At 39.9% G+C, this 16,667-nt stretch overlaps 1 protein-coding gene across 5 annotated transcripts in view; it reads left to right on the forward strand.

The window, feature by feature from the left end:
- The first annotated feature begins 7,813 nt into the window (after nt 1-7,813).
- gria3.L (glutamate receptor, ionotropic, AMPA 3 L homeolog) overlaps nt 7,814-16,667 on the forward strand; it is a 193,139-nt gene continuing 184,285 nt past the window's right edge. Inside the window, exons 1-2 of one of the 5 annotated variants that reach the window (XM_018228562.2) lie at nt 7,814-8,481; nt 10,881-11,039. In XM_018228562.2, coding sequence (XP_018084051.1) covers nt 8,391-8,481; nt 10,881-11,039 — 250 coding nt within the window. In that variant the 5' untranslated portion in view covers nt 7,814-8,390. 5 annotated transcript variants of the gene reach the window in all.

A 16,667-nucleotide genomic window follows, 5' to 3' on the forward strand; every position in this document is an offset into this window, starting at 1 on the left:
AGAGATAAGGGTGAATGCTGGATACAATATTCGTCCTGATGTATGTTCTCAAAATATTATACATGAAACTGCCTTATTTCCTCATATATATGTGTGCTTAGAGGAGCAACCCTAGCTAGATGCCCCTTAATGCTCATGCTCATTTCCTAAGCTCCTGGGCAGGTTTCTTTTTGAATGGTGCACTGCATGGCTTGGTATCTTTGACACCAAATATGGGTAGTAGTATTGCCCCTTCACCCAGGAAAATGTTCTGCAGACGCCCATGGTTGGGAGAGCAACCTCCAATTGCTTCTCCTCAGTGGAGCTGATGCTGCTCTTGCTCAGTCTAGCTGAACTATCTAGCTCATTGACAGTTCTAGATGGAATTCTACTATTCACTGCCACTTATGCTACTTCATCCTTGAAGGCTATTTATCACTTTTTATGGTAACCCACTCCCCCCTTAGTGATCTACTGTATGTTCATCTTTCATGATGAACAATAGATAAACCCAGCTGACTGGCAATAATTTACACTCTATATATAGAGAGAGAATTAAAATAACCCAACCTAGAATTGTGGTGCTCTGTGATATAGTACAACACTTTGTCCAACCTTTCCCATATAATGGGCAATTAAGCTGACATACAACATATTTGTGGGCCTTGTTATATGAAAATGCTGTATCATGCTTGACCTCTATGCAGTCCTTAGGCACGAAGTGGACCTCCAGTTGGAATAATAATGCAGTGTATCAGGACAGTTTTGGCATTTTGATGATAGTGACGATTATTCACTTCTCTACTGCAGAGTGGGATTAGGACTAAGCATAGTTGAGTAACGCATGGTTTAAAAAAAAAAAACTAAAGAAATAAAAGAACTTAAAATTGATTTCCTATATCTAAACTAATTGTTGTTCTTATAAACATCTTATTTATAGATTTCATTTTGTGTAATCTTTTTATCTTATTTCTTACATCACCAATCTGAGTTTTGAATATTTCCTACCAGATGATATTACAGATGTGCCTACATCTACCTCCTTGACACTTACAAATGACACGAAATACACTTAAAGAAGCGCTTGAATTCTTTAACCTTTCAATATTTCACTATTAAAATGTTGCACAGGCTTAATTGCTGCAACGCTCATCCCTTTACTGAGTGGGTCCAGGTGTAGATGCCCCGAACCTATTGCTTAAATCAGGATATTCAGGTATGCATTCATATTAAACTCACCTGGTCTCCTGGTCTCTGGTCTGAGTGCAGGCCTAGGACGGCAGGATTTTAGAGGGCGGCATGCATAAAGCCAAAGATGGACAATATATTAACCTTCTTTTGATAACGTGCACATTCTCCTCCATATTACTCTCCTTTTTTCCATATTCCCAGTGGGACCAACTCCGCATCATAGCTGGATTCACCCCCCCTGACACAGAAGAGGATCAACGGTATAGTTGTAATATCTTTCTTGTACCATCTGTCCTAACTCCCCTCCCCCATTCCAATTGTCATTGTTCACCTTTATGTACATGTGACCATGTTATTGGTGTCATAAATCGAAGACACAATAGAAATGTAATAGGTTAATGCAAGGTTACTCAGACTTCTTAAACAGAATACCTTTACAAAAATCAGGACATTTTAAATACATTCATCTAGTGATCAATGCAATAATTCAAGTAATACTGAAGGAACTGAATAAATATTCTAGTAGGATTGTGTGTCTCTCCCTTTTAGCAGGTTATGTGATGATATTCTATCTTGTGTTCTATGAAGACTTTCATGGTCAGTTATCACATATATTCCTCTTTCTAAATTTTGCAAATGTAATCAAATTGGACTCAACTCCACTTATTTATTGCTAGAAATACTGAGACATAAGCACACATTTATCCATGTAATATACAGGTATATTTGTATTATACAGGTATGGGACCTTTTATCCAGAAAGCTCAGGACCTGAGGTTTTCTGGTCTTTCTGTAATTTGGATCTCCTTACTATAAGTCTACTAAAACATCCTTCAAACATCCGTTTGGATTGTTTTGCCTCCAATAAGGATTAATTAGATCTAAGTTAGTATCAAGTACAGGTATGAGATCTGTTTTCCGAAAACCTATTATCCAGAAAGTTCCAAATTACGGAAATAGTCTAAATTTTTAAAAATGTAATAACAAAACAGTATATTGTACTTGATCCAAACTAAGATATAAGTAACCCTTACTGGAAGCAAAACAATCCTATTGGGATTTTCTAGTAGACTTAAAGGAGAAGGAAAGACTCAAACGAAGTAAGCTTTATCAGAAAGGTCTATATAAATACACCAGTTAACCCTCAAAGTAATGTTGCTCTGAGTCCTCTGTCAAAAGAAACACAGCTTTTATTTACTTTTATTGTGTACACATGGGCTTCCGTATCAGACTTCCTGTTTCAGCATAAACCTCCAGGGCAGGGCGTGAGCATGCTCAGTTTGCTTCTCTCCCCCTCCCTCTTCCCATCCTTGCTGCAATCTGAGCCCAGAGCTATGAGTGAGCAGGGAGAGACAGTTAGTGATGTCACACCAAGCTTATATGGCAGCTTCTATCTTAAACAAACAGAGACAGTGTCTAGAGCTAGTATGGTAAAGCATTCTGCAGAATAAATATAGTGTTATAGCTTGCACTATTGTGGCTAATCTGTTGGCAATAAACTGTCTTGGAGCTTTCCTTCTCCTTTAAGGTATGAAGATCCAAATTATAGAAAGATCCATTATCTGGAAAACTTAAGGCCCCGAACACTCTGGATAACAGGCCCTATGCCTGTACAAGGTACTGTTTTATGAATATAGAGAAAAAGATATATTTTTTTTTAAATTTTAATGATTTGATTACATTGGACTCTATGCAAGACAGCCTTTCTGTGATTCAAGATTTCTGGATAAAGAGTTTCCAGATAACAGATCCAATACCTATATTATATTTCAGCTTTGATATATGTTCTGCTTTGATCTTTTACATATTTTAAACATGTCACCATCACAGTGTTGCTTTGTGATTCTTTCAGTGTGCTGTGACCCATCACCTTTTTGGTGCACTGGTATTTAATACATTGACATCTATGCTCCTTTGTTTAATCTATAAACCATACATCATATATATACCAGATTCCAATATCTTCTACCAATGAGCTCTTACAAAGCCAAATTGCCATTGTCACACATTCTTATACATCATTAGTACTTTGATGCCAGACTGATTATTTAGTGCTAGAGGTTCTTCAGCCTCTGGTGACTCTAAGCTCCTTGTTGTTGACTACAAGTTTTTGCCTGTTTCTCTGGTTCCGCTTTGACTTGTCCTTTGACTTTCACTGCCTGCATGGAGCTCATCATGATCTTCAGCTATGAAGCTGTGCAGCTTATATTGACCTTGGCTTCTCCTTGATTATTACCTTTCTGTCTCCGTACACTGCTGACTATTCACAGTGCACAAAGCCCTATTGTCAGTTCCAAAGGTCCCTGTGATGTGGAATCTGAAGGTGTAGCAGCTGATGTTGGATTGGAGCTGTGATGCACATTTCCTGACAGTTATATGGCTCTGAATGAATGGGTTTTTAGCTTTTATACCATGCATTTGCATGTATCTGCTGTTACTAACGTCTTTTATTTTTATTTTTGGGACAATGTAAGCCCGGACTGGCAATCTGTGGGTTTTGGCAAATACCAGAGGGGCTGCTGTAATAGACACTGACTATTTAGTGGGCTGTAGAGGGACTGTTTGGGCCTATGTGTACCTTAAATGACAGGGCCTATGTTGATTCTCAGTCCAGGCCTGCAATGTTGTGTTTAAAGCATGAAGCATTAAATATAGCAAAGGCCAGCATAAGGATGATGATTTAATAAGGATTTGCTATGTTGAAGGTACAGTAGAGAACTTTTCTGACTCCCTTCAGGCTACATCACCTTAACTTTACTGGTTGATCCATTTATGAAAGACTGCAGTGGCAAGATTCTGGCAAATAGTTTACTTGACCGGAAAAAAAACGAAGTGACATCCCATTAATGATGGATGTGGAGAATGGACAGCACTGTTTGTGTATAGTTTTGTTCTGTCATCATTTAAGCTTGACAGAAAACAAATACCAATTTCTACCACCCTTGCATCAAAGAAAAGAAAATATCAGTATTGGTCCCTGCAGAAAAAATGGTATTTTGGGAGATATGATTCATTCCTTTATTTTTTTTTCATTTCGTTAATTTCAGCATACGATTTTATCATAGCAGAAGAGTAATCATAAGGCAGTCTATTTTTTTCTTTAATTCCTGTGTATTCAATGGGATGATTTGCATTGCACTCTTTATCTCCTAGAGAACATGGGATTTGGATGTTTTATATATATGTAGTTGTAGCTTGAAAAAGGACCTCTTGTGTCCGAAAAGTTTTAACGCATAATTGGAATGCTGCAATTCTTATACATTCGCAACGATAGAGAGAGAGCCACGCGCGTACCTCTTCCACCTATTTACCCCTAGTCTGGGCTCTCTTTTCCACACATTCAAAATAAAATTTGTGCTCTGTGGCGCCCCGTGTGATGTCACCACATTAACGAGTGTGATAGTATGCAAGCTGTGATTAAGGGAAACAGTTCTTTGGATGAGTCAGTGTGTAATAAAGAGAGACAGGACAGGGAATACAGCTGTACCAGGCCTGGGGCTAAAATGGGGCCCCGGCTGAAGACCCAAAGCCATGGAAAAACCCCAAAGTTGAAGACCTGAAACCACGAAAAGACCAGAAGCTACGAAAGGAGCCGAAGAAGCTGACGAAAAACCTCAGGTAAGTTCCACTGAACGCCAATGTTTTTTTTTATTTTATTAAACCCCTGGCCAATAATAATCTTTTAAAATATTCTATGGGGCCCCTGACCACCAATGTTTTTGTAAAAACTTTTATAGTGGGGGCCCTGGCCACCAATGTTTTTTATAACTTGTGAGTGAGGGAGTTTACCGTTTTTAGCGTTGGTGTCTGTGTGGACTTTTTACTGTAATGTGGGGGGGATCTGGGGTGAGGCTTGGGGGCGGGATCTGGCTGTTACGGGGCCCTGTGATTTCTGATGGTGGCCCTGAAGAGAGATGTAATGTGTTTCATATATGCAATCATTTGAGTGTGTGGAACTCTGTCTTTGACAGAGAGATAGAATGAAAGTGAAACTGTATGAGTGATAGTGTCGAGCTACTGTCGAACCCTGGATTTATGTCTCCAGATTTAAAACTAAGGGGTTTATTCCCATACTTTCTGTTTGGTATTCCCACTGATTTTTTACACTTGCCTCTAACAAAACGATGCATTACTTTGCACCAAAAACAGCGTTAGCTTAGTGCTAAATGGATTTTTTTTAGTATGATGTGTTTTCATTTTTTATTATTTCTGTTTTTTGAGTTATTTAGCTTTTTAGTCAGCAGATCTCCAGTTTGCTGTTTCAGCAGTCTGGTTGCTAGGGTCCAAATTACCCTAGCAACCACGCATCGATTTGAATAAGTGACTGGAATTTAAACAGGAGAGTGTCTGAATAGAAAGACGAGTAATAAAATGTAGCAATAACAATAAATGTGTGGCTTTACAGAGCATTTGTTTTTTAGATGGGGTCAGTGACGCCCATTTGATAGTTACAACGATTTTGAAGAAGGCAAATCATTAAAAAAAACTATAAAAAAGAAAAGGCCAATTGAAAAGTTGCTTAGAATAAACCATTCTATAACATATTAAAAGTAAATCTAAATGTAAACCACCCATATCTCACAACACAGGCAACAGCTTAGAACCAGCAATGTCACCTTTATCTACAGTATTGCTTTCTACAGCTTTCCTTTTACACTACTGAGTGTACATGAGAGGAGCTTTGTACCCAGTAATGTAGGAGTACATTTTCAAGTGTGCGTTATAGGGGTGCAGATGTGATGCACTGTTTGTTTGCAGTTAAAGCACCTGTGTTTCAAATAAAAAATAAAATATTCCTCTACATATTGCCTTTGAATATTTTACATTTAAGCATTTTCCTGGATTTTGTATCTTATTTTCTCATGGTCCCCTGAAAAAACATAAAATGTATTGTAAAACTACTGTATGTGTGATAAAGAGAGGAAAAGAGATAGAGTGAAGTGTGTGTGGGAGAGAGAGACAGAGAAAGCAAGTTTTGTAGGTCTGTGTGAGATGCGTTATGTTAGTCAAGTATATGTGTGTGAAGATGCCTGTGTGTGAAACAGACAACAACCAAGGTTGTGTGTGTGTGTCAGAGCATTTGCCTGTATGTATATATGTATATATATATATATATATATATATATATATATATATATATGTGTGTGTGTGTGTGTAGGTGTGTGTAACAGAGAGAGGGTTTGTGTGTATGTGTCCGTAACAGAGAGGGTTTGTGTGTATGTGTGTGTAACAGAGATGGTTTGTGTATGTGTGTGTAACAGAGATGGTTTGTGTGTATGTGTGTGTAACAGAGATGGTTTGTGTGTATGTGTGTGTAACAGAGATGGTTTGTGTATGTGTGTGTAACAGAGAGGGGTTGTGTGTATGTGTGTGTAACAGAGATGGTTTGTGTATGTGTGTGTAACAGAGAGGGGTTGTGTGTATGTGTGTGTAACAGAGATGGTTTGTGTATGTGTGTGTAACAGAGAAGGGTTGTGTGTATGTGTGTGTAACAGAGATGGTTTGTGTGTATGTGTGTGTAACAGAGAGGTTTTGTGTGTATGTGTGTGTAACAGAGAGGGTTTGTGTGTATGTGTGTGTAACAGAGATGGTTTGTGTATGTGTGTGTAACAGAGAGGGGTTGTGTGTATGTGTGTGTAACAGAGATGGTTTGTGTGTATGTGTGTGTAACAGAGATGGTTTGTGTATGTGTGTGTAACAGAGAGGGGTTGTGTGTATGTGTGTGTAACAGAGATGGTTTGTGTATGTGTGTGTAACAGAGAGGGTTTGTGTATGTGTGTGTAACAGAGAGGGTTTGTGTGTATGTGTGTGTAACAGAGATGGTTTGTGTATGTGTGTGTAACAGAGAGGGTTTGTGTGTATGTGTGTGTAACAGAGATGGTTTGTGTATGTGTGTGTAACAGAGATGGTTTGTGTGTATGTGTGTGTAACAGAGATGGTTTGTGCATGTGTGTGTAACAGAGAGGGGTTGTGTGTATGTGTGTGTAACAGAGAGGGGTTGTGTGTGTGTAACAGAGAGGGTTTGTGTGTATGTGTGTGTAACAGAGATGGTTTGTGTATGTGTGTGTAACAGAGAGGGGTTGTGTGTGTGTGTGTGTGTGTAACAGAGAGGGGTTGTGTGTATGTGTGTGTAACAGAGAGGGGTTGTGTGTATGTTTGTGTAACAGAGATGGTTTATGTGTATGTGTGTGTAACAGAGAGTGTGTGTATGTGTGTGTGTAACAGAGTGTGTGTGTATGTGTGTGTAACAGAGTGTGTGTATGTGTCACAGAGAGAAAATATAAAGTAACAAAATACATTTTGTGTGTGTGTTAAATGTGTGTGTGTGAGACTAAATAAGAGAGAGAGAGAGAGACGTTTTGTATGTGTATGAGAAATAAATGAGTAGATTTGTGTACACGAGACAGTGAGACAGTCAGACAGACAGAGATGTGTGTGAAATGCGGAGCTTGTATGTATAAATCAGCTTATGTTGCTTTAGCTGCCCCCCAGTAATAGTTGTGGCAATGCAGGTGTGTGTGTAACAGAGGGGGTGTGTGTGACAATGCAGGTATATGTGTGTAACAGAGAGAGGGGTTGTGTGTATGTGTGTAATAGAGAGGGGTTGTGTGTGTGTGTGTAATAGAGAGGGGTTGTGTGTGTGTGTGTAATAGAGAGGGGCTGTGTGTATGTGTGTAACAGAGAGGGTTGTGTGTGTCAGTGCAGGGCCCCTGAGCTGTAGTTGGTGAGTGAGAGAAGGACACACTGAGGCTCCCGGGCTGTGTAATGAATGGGTGAGTCCATGTTCCACGTGAGTCTGATGTGTTCCTATTGATTGTGTCTCTAGACAAATGCGGAGCTTGTGCTTTGCAGTCTTGTCGGGGCTGCAGTGAAGCCGAGCTGAGGGATGTTGCTGCTGCTTTAATTCAGCGTCACGCCAACTTTCATCAATAACCCCCCTACCGGTCCAATTGGAAGACTCTCTTTTTTTCCTTTCTTTCCTTCCTCCTCTTCCTTCCTCTTTTTCCTCCGGCACCATCACAGACAAGTCCCCGGCTTTCTATCGTAAGGAGAAGAAGGAGTGATTTGTACTGGGATCCACAGCAGCAGCAGCCGCCAATGGAACTGTCCAGGGTGCTGTAAGGAGAGAGACAGAGGGAAAAGCTGAGTCTTCTTCACTCCAGACCCCCGGCGGCAAAGGGCTCAGTTTCGTTTTAGAAATTGAATTGGTAACGCTGCAAATGGGGCAAAACGAGGCGCGGACTGTGTTCCTCCTGCTGCTGAGCATTGTGGGTGAGAGCCGAGGAGGGTTCCCCAACACTATCAATATCGGTAAGTAGCAAAGGCACCCGCCGACCCCACAGCATCATTGTGTGTTTGTATATAATGGTTCAGTCCTAGAGGATCATCACTTACAACTTTTCCTTTTATTGCAAGATGATAAGAAATCACTATTTTCCTGCATGTTGCTCTAAAAGCAGGCTGCATGCATGATGGCAAGGAGTGGGGTCGGCGCCCCCGGTGCCCATGGGTATCGCCGGGCACACACTGCAGGAAAGTTCCTAGACTTCAGCCGAGACGTTCTCGGTTCCAAGCGCATTGGTTCGGGTGGATGGGCAGGAAAGCGTCGGTACTACTGGTGCGATCCGCATTGTGTGCGTCTTGGGGTCGGGCGATGTAGGCGGGAGCGTGTGTGTGCGCGCAGTGATGCAGAGGTTAAAAGTGCTCCCCAAAGTGACTTCCAGCCCCAGAACCTCATGCAAAAATATAAAGTCTTTTATTGTGTTTCTCTGCAGTATAACGATAGCCCTGCTATTCCCAGTAGTCGCTGTGGGATCCAAGGAACCAACGCCAGTCTCCCGACCCCATGGCTTTGTTTAGCATCAGTCAAATACATTCATCAAAAATGACTTCCCCAGCCCCACTCACATCCACACATTGATCTTATTCTTAACAATTACAAATGAACCGATTTAACACACACTGCCCATGTTATTCTATGGTGCATGGGGTCTGACCTGCAATGTGAGTAGGGAATGCACATCCACTGTACTGTCAATATATGTGTGTACATTACACTGATTCAGGAATAGGAGATGAAACCAAGCGTCCCTCCAAGCTCATGCACCCTGTTGCAGTTTGCCTTTCCTTAAGTGATGCAACTGCAGCTTTAAGTCATGGAAGTGAATGAAATACAGCCCAGATGCATTACTTCCAACAGAAGTTTGTACTCCTGCAAAAACTTTATGACCCTAGTTGTACAGTGTTTTTTGGCACAGTCGTCCCATGAGCCCAGCTAAGCACAGAATCAGGGAACATTGGAGCCTCTGGAGCTGTTCACATTAACTCAGGATCAAGCAGCCTTCAGCTATTCCCAGTCTCCCACTTCCAGCAGAGCTGGCAAGAGAATGCAGGGAGAATGGGAGTCGTAGTTGTAACGGCGTCTATCTCTGAACTAGTGGAAACTGCAGTGGTTAGATCATAGAGCTGTAGAATGTAGAATGCTGCTGCTACTCCCCTGCATTATGCCCAGCTGTAATGATAAATGCATCCCTATATGAAACAATGGCACCTCAAAGAACTTCTTGTATTACAATAGCAGTGAAATGGCTCATTCCTTGTGATTTTAAAGATTTTTGTCATTGGAATCACAGCTATATTTGTTACTGACATTTTCACATTAAGCAGTTTTTGCAAACACAGTAGCCACAGCCATCATTGCTCTGACAAAATGAACGAGTTCCGCGTTCCCAGCTGCACCGACAGCCAATCACAATTCTGAATGCTCCGGCTGTAGAACTTTTGGGTGATATTTGCACCCTGCTCAGTTGCAATAATTCAGTTCTACTGACTCCAGGCAACTAGTTATATTGGTTTGATTCAGAATATCGTTTCTCAGGTGTGGGGAGACCCCCCCATTTTTGTGCCATTTTTCCTTTTGGCTAAAGACATAAGGATACTGAAAACAAAGGGCAAAATGTGTGTTCTTTATTTGTTTAAAGGATCAGCAGATGCAAACGGCTGGAGTATGTTGGTTGTCTATAGGACTAGGAAATGAAATCACTGTAGGAAAAATAACATTGCGATACCCCCAATGTGACCTATTTTATAATGTATTTTGGGAAAGGACAGAGTATGTTCTGTCATCCCATGGTGCTTGTAATTGTTTTATTAAGTTTTAATTTCATCCACAAATTCCATTGACAATTCCTGCAGTTCATCGACATCCAATGAGCTGCATGCCAAAGTGGGTAGTGGAGGGATACAATTTTTTTTTGTAGACGGGGGAATGATCATTGGGAATTGGCGAAGGTGTTTTCTATGTGAATGTCAGCAGGTCGCATTACAGAGTGACAGGGACAATGGCTGCCCTTTAACCTCTGTACGTAACCCTGCACAATTTCATTCAGCCACATCTTGAGCACTGCTGACTATCCTTGCCCTTGTTTTTCCCTGTGGGAGCTGGAGAAGAACTGAAGTCAGCAAACTGCATTAAAAAGAACACGGCACAGAGCTGTCCAATGCTTGGGCTTAGCCTGTTCCCTAACCATTTCATTGCTGTAAGGAAAGCAAATGCAATGCATTTTGGTCCGTTTACATGCACCCATTCCCTAATCTAATTTAGCTCCCATGTATTTCATTTGCCTTCACAAAATCTGCCATGCAGCAAAAATAAAGAGGCCTTGCATATTCTGCTGCAGTTTGGGCATAACTGTCTTTATTGTTTTCAGGTGGACTGTTCATGAGAAATACAATACAAGAGCACAGTGCTTTTTTATTTGCCGTGCAGCTGCACAACACCAACCAAAACAACACAGAGAGGCCGTTCCAGCTGTTCCACCATGTAGACCACTTAGATTCGTCCAACAGTTTCTCTGTGACCAATGCATGTGAGTACAGTAATGCCAAAGAAATGCAAAACCATCTGTTTTAATTGACAAAGCATATTTCGCTGTTGAATGCCTACAAAATGTTTTTTTTTTTTTGAAGCAGAAGTCCTGATTTATTAGACATTTGCCTTGGTGTCTATTTATCATACAAACTCCCATTCAATCTCAAGACTATTGCATTCAATGGGGAATCCATATTGGTAACTTGGGGCAGAGAGCCCTTCAAGATGAAAGTAAATGTGTTGTTCCATTAAAATGTTGTTTGTAGAAATGGTGCAGAAGTTTCATGTGTAAATGTACAATCAGGTTGCTGTGGAATTGGAATTTTTAGATTTAAGATTAGCCAGGCAAAGGGGACATCCACTTTCCAGCATTCCTAGTAAGGAACATGGATGATAACAATAGTTGGCATGTTTGACATTGGTGTGCTACATATTTAATAATAATTGTATTGTAGGTTAAACATGGGAGCACCATTTTATTCATGAACATACGCTGGTGGAAATACATTTTATTCTGAGAGTTCTAAGTAATGTCATGCCATTTAATAAAGAATACTAAACATACTTCAGACAATAACCCTGTATTATTCAAGATGGCTTTGTCACCTGTACCCACAATTACAAACTTTACTCTATTTCAATGCTCCCCTGTAGCCACAGAGACACCATTATGTGTATCACATAGCATGAATGGGTGGACCTGTGAGGTCATAACCAGGGAAATGGGGGTATTTAAGTGACCAAGAAATACATTTTGCACAACTGTTTATGTATTTTAAAAAAATGTTTGTTCCAAAATTCTGTCTTTTTGTAATATTTGAACATTTTTAGATAGAATAGACTTTATGGATGCATCACAGCTAGGGATGGGCGAATTCGACCCCTTTCGGGTCAAGTCCATGGGCGTCAAAAAATTTTTGACATGCGCCGAAATTGTTTCGACGCGCGTCTTTTTTTTTTGACGCACAGCGCCATACAGGATATACGTATATCAGGATTCTTCAGCCCACAGCCCTCCAACTATTGCTCAGCTACAATATTGTCAGATTGGAAATTCTAGGGTCCACCAAGGAACTTAAATCTGGGACAGACTGCCACAACTGTTAGAAACATAAAACGTGCTAAACTGAGATGCAAATAAGAAAGAGATAATGAGCATTGTCCTATAGGAGAACCCATTTGAGCAGTGTCCCCAACCAGTGGCTCATGAGCAACATGTTGTTCACCAACCCCTTGGATGTTGCTCTTGTTCTTTTTGAATTCCTGGCTTGGAGGCAAATTTTGCTTGCATAAAAAACAAGTGTACTGCCAAAGAGATCCTCATAGGGACTACCAATAGCCAACCACTGCCCTTATTTGGCACCCCAAGGAACCCTTTTCATGCTTCTGTTGCTCCCCCAACTCTTTTTACATTTAAATGTTGCTCATAGGTATTAAAGGTTGGGGATCCCCACTTTAGGGTCTGATCTCAATAGGAGATTCTCTAGTACCATACACCTATGGCATCTTACAGCAGCCCCTCTGGCATTTCCCAATAAACACAAATTGCCAGTCTGGGCCTAGTAACCTTGCAGGCTATTCCTGAGCTTCAACTTCAAGCATCCATCTCTGAAGATGTTTATGAGGTTCTAAAAGGGTTCAACTCGACCTGGGGGATACAGATTTTAGATGTCTGCCTTGTCTGGATTTTTTTCTATTTTCTTTTATATCCATAAAGTTTGATGTAGTGACCCCTAATGTTAGCTGCTGCAGACTTTGAATAAATTTCAATATAGGTATGGAAACCCATTATCCAGAAAGCTTCAAATTACAGGAAGGCCATCTCCCATAGACTCCATCTTAATTAAGTAATTAAAAATTGTAGAAATTATTCCTTTTTCTCTGTAATAATAAAACAGTACCTTGCACTTGGTCCCAAATAAGACAAAATTCATCCTTATTGAAAGCAAAACAATCCTATTGGGGGTTATTTAATATCTAAATTATTTTTTTAGTAGACTTGAAGTATGGAGATCCAAATTACAGATAGATCCCGAATCCTGAACATAATGGATAATAAATGCATTTCTCTATATAATATAAAAGGGAAAGCTTGAAACAACTAATTAAAATAGCATGGGAATAAAGGCATAGCTGGCAAAAACATCGAAGGCAGCCTTTTCAGAGTGGGAGAAAAAAGCATTTTTTTTTCATTTTGGATATGTACACACATTTGCTACATAAATGTTTTATTCCCTTTGCTGGCCACAATTCAATAGAATATGCTGATGAGCACACTAAATCTAAGGAATTTCAAGACATCACCATTTTATGGTGATATTTAATGAGTTCTTCTCTGCAGTACCTGATTCATTTCTATGGGCCACATGAAATAATAAGTATGCCTGGGAAATTGATGTGTGAAGTGTTGCTGAACGCAATCCCCGAGGTGCAACTTTATATTAGGGTTTATATTACATAACTCTTTAAGATCTTCCTACTTTTGCAGTCCTCTTCATTGCTGGAATTACTAATCAATGTCTGTCGTCCAGGGCTAAGTTTATTGCCCGCAGTCAGATGTCTGCAGCTGCTAATACTGCTTTGTAAACCTACACAACAGATCTTTGTAGATAAAATCTAGAAGAGGCTTGTAAGACTGAAAGGATTCTGCTTCAAGGTTTCAGAAACACAATGACAAAAGCTCTAGTGCAGAGAAAAAGATCGGAGTTTGTCGCTTTTGTATGCACAAGGCATGTAGATGGGGGCATGTGTGCACTGCATCGATGTCAAGGATCTTTTAAAGCAATAAGACAAGTCACTTGTGTGGGACTATATTATTTTTCATGTGGAAAGCTTATTGATGCTTCCTACCTTAAGTAGATGCATCTCTTCCACTAAAAGTTACCAAACTGTACGTTTTGTACTGTGCAACACAGAGGGGAGTTTGGTTTAATAACCCCTGTGGTGCAGGTTATTCTAATTTTATTCTGTGGATAGGACAGGTTATTCCAATCAGAGCTATCAGTGTCTAAGATAGAGGAATGTTAGGAATATTGCTGATGATAAAATGGCAGGAGCCGATGTGCAAAAAAACTTACATAGACTGCAGGCAATTGAAAATTGGGCAGACAGCAAAAGCAAGTCCTTGAAACAGGCTGAAGGTCAAGGGTGGGTGGGAGGCAAATGTAAACCAAAAACAGGCTAAGGTCAGGACAGGCAGAAACCATGCAGTGTCAGGTAACAGGCCAAGGTCAAAATCTGGATGGGGAACAAGGACAGGAGCAGAATTTACAAGGCCTGAGCAGGGTCAAAGGAACAAATTTGCAGGAACAGGAAATCAAAAATCAAGGATTAGGAAAATCAAGATTAGGACCACGATCAATGTGAATCTAGGCTAGGAAAAGGTAGAATGGCCAATGATCCAGCATTGGGGAGTCTGGGAAGTGGGTTTAAATAGCCCTTTAATGAGCAATTGCCTGCAGCCGAATAGGGGTGTGGGTCAGGAAAGATTGACATGGAGGCAGTATCAGAGAATATATTCTGTCAGGGTCAAGCTGCCGCCATACTACCTCCTGTGGCTCAAATGGGAGGAGCAGTGGGAGAAATACAACAGGACCCTTGCTTGAAATCAGGGAGTTTCTGACAAGGAACTCCAGCAACATCTCTAATATCAACATAAGGGTTTGTAGACAATATTAAATCTAGATACAATAGTAGTAGTTTTTCAATAATCTGTTGTGATTCCATATTGTAACATTTAGCAGACATTTTATATCTAATCCTTTATTAAATAATGGATTCTAAACACCATTCTCACTATTATTTGGAGCTAACTTCTAGATGCTTCAGTTTCTCATAAAAGGTTTTAAAATGTAAACCTGGCTCTCAGCATATTTCTGCTCGCCCATTCTCAGTGCGCCAAAAAAACCTCTAAAATCGGAAAATAGGAACCAGAGGTTCTGTGACTAGCGCAACGGCTTTAGGGGGCCTATATAATCAATTTTTTTAAGGAAAAATAACAAATCTCCCTAACTGTCGCCAGAGACTACCTATGTCAATCTTGTGGTGGAACTGGGTGGTGATGGGTCACTAGATGCATTGTGGGGGGAAGTGACATCATGCGCAATCGTGTGTGTGATGTCACTTCTGCAAGATAGGGTCCAAGGGTTCTGGACCTAAATACAGCGCTGAGTGTAGAATTTAAGTTGTTTCAGAAAAGTGTATGGTTTAATATGTTCACTACATTCTAATGTGGCCTATACGGTATTCAGCTGGCCTAAATTATGTAGGAAAGGCTTTTTATGGATTTCTAAACCGAATATACCTTTTTTTGTCATCTTGATGTAATGAAATTGCATTTGATTTTTATATATAAAATTGCCTCCAATCAGTTATTCTCCCTTTTTTATATAGTGTGGTTCAAACATTTGCAAGCCATTTCAAGTGAACCATTTCTTGTTTGGCGCATGCAAACATTCATTTCACTCGCCATGTGCGCCACATTTTGTGCTTGAATTCTTATTTTTCCTTCCATTTGAATTATGTTATTTTTATGTTGAATCTTAGGGTTTTAAACCGGTTTGGTATTGAGTATAAATATGTTTAAAGGGATCCTGTCATCAGAAAACATGTTTTTTTCAAAACGCATCAGTTAATAGTGCTACTCCAGCAGAATTCTGCACTGAAATCCATTTCTCAAAAGAGCAAACCGATTTTTTTATATTCAATTTTGAAATCTGACATGGGGCTAGACATTTTGTCAATTTCCCAGCTGCACCTGGTCATGTGACTTGTGCCTGCACTTTAGGAGAGAAATGCTTTCTGGCAGGCTGCTGTTTTTCCTTCTCAATGTAACTGAATGTGTCTCAGTGGGACATGGGTTTTTACTATTGATTGTTGTTCTTAGATCTACCAGGCAGTTGTTATCTTGTGTTAGGGAGCTGCTATCTGGTTACCTTCCCATTGTTCTTTTGTTTGGCTGCTGGGGGGGAAGGGAGGGGGTGATATCACTCCAACTTGCAGTACAGCAGTAAAGAGTGATTAAAGTTTATCAGAGCCAAGTCACATGACTTGGGGCAGCTGGGAAATTGACAATATGTCTAGCCCCATGTCAGATTTCAAAATTGAATATAAAAAAAATCTGTTTGCTCTTTTGAGAAATGGATTTTCAGAATTCTGCTGGAGCAGCACTATTAACATTTTGAAATATTTTTTTTCCCATGACAGTATCCCTTTAAATTTACTCCTGAGGAAGTCATTTACTGATAAAACACCTAACACCTGGGATACCACATTGTAATGTTAAGCTAAATATCTATTGAATATGTATTGAATATCTATTGAAATTTGTAAGTGAATGAACTTTATTTGATAACTCACGTGACTGTGGGGGTGTGGCTCGCTTTTATATTTGTATCTACATATTTGTATCTACTTTTTAATGGTCATTAAAGCAGTGTTATGATAGTAGGGTTGCAAAATCATTTTTAGATTTGGCATAATACTGACTCCTCCACCAAAGATTCAGCCAAAAAACCAAACTGACTCCAAAGCCTAATTTAGAGAATTAGAACCATCCTACCCCAACTGCATGATTTAAAAAAAAAATGTTTAGTTACGTAGTGGTTTAAAGTTTTGATTTGAATTT

This window comes from Xenopus laevis, chromosome 8L (assembly GCF_017654675.1).
Source record: "Xenopus laevis strain J_2021 chromosome 8L, Xenopus_laevis_v10.1, whole genome shotgun sequence".
Taxonomy (NCBI): domain Eukaryota; kingdom Metazoa; phylum Chordata; class Amphibia; order Anura; family Pipidae; genus Xenopus; species Xenopus laevis.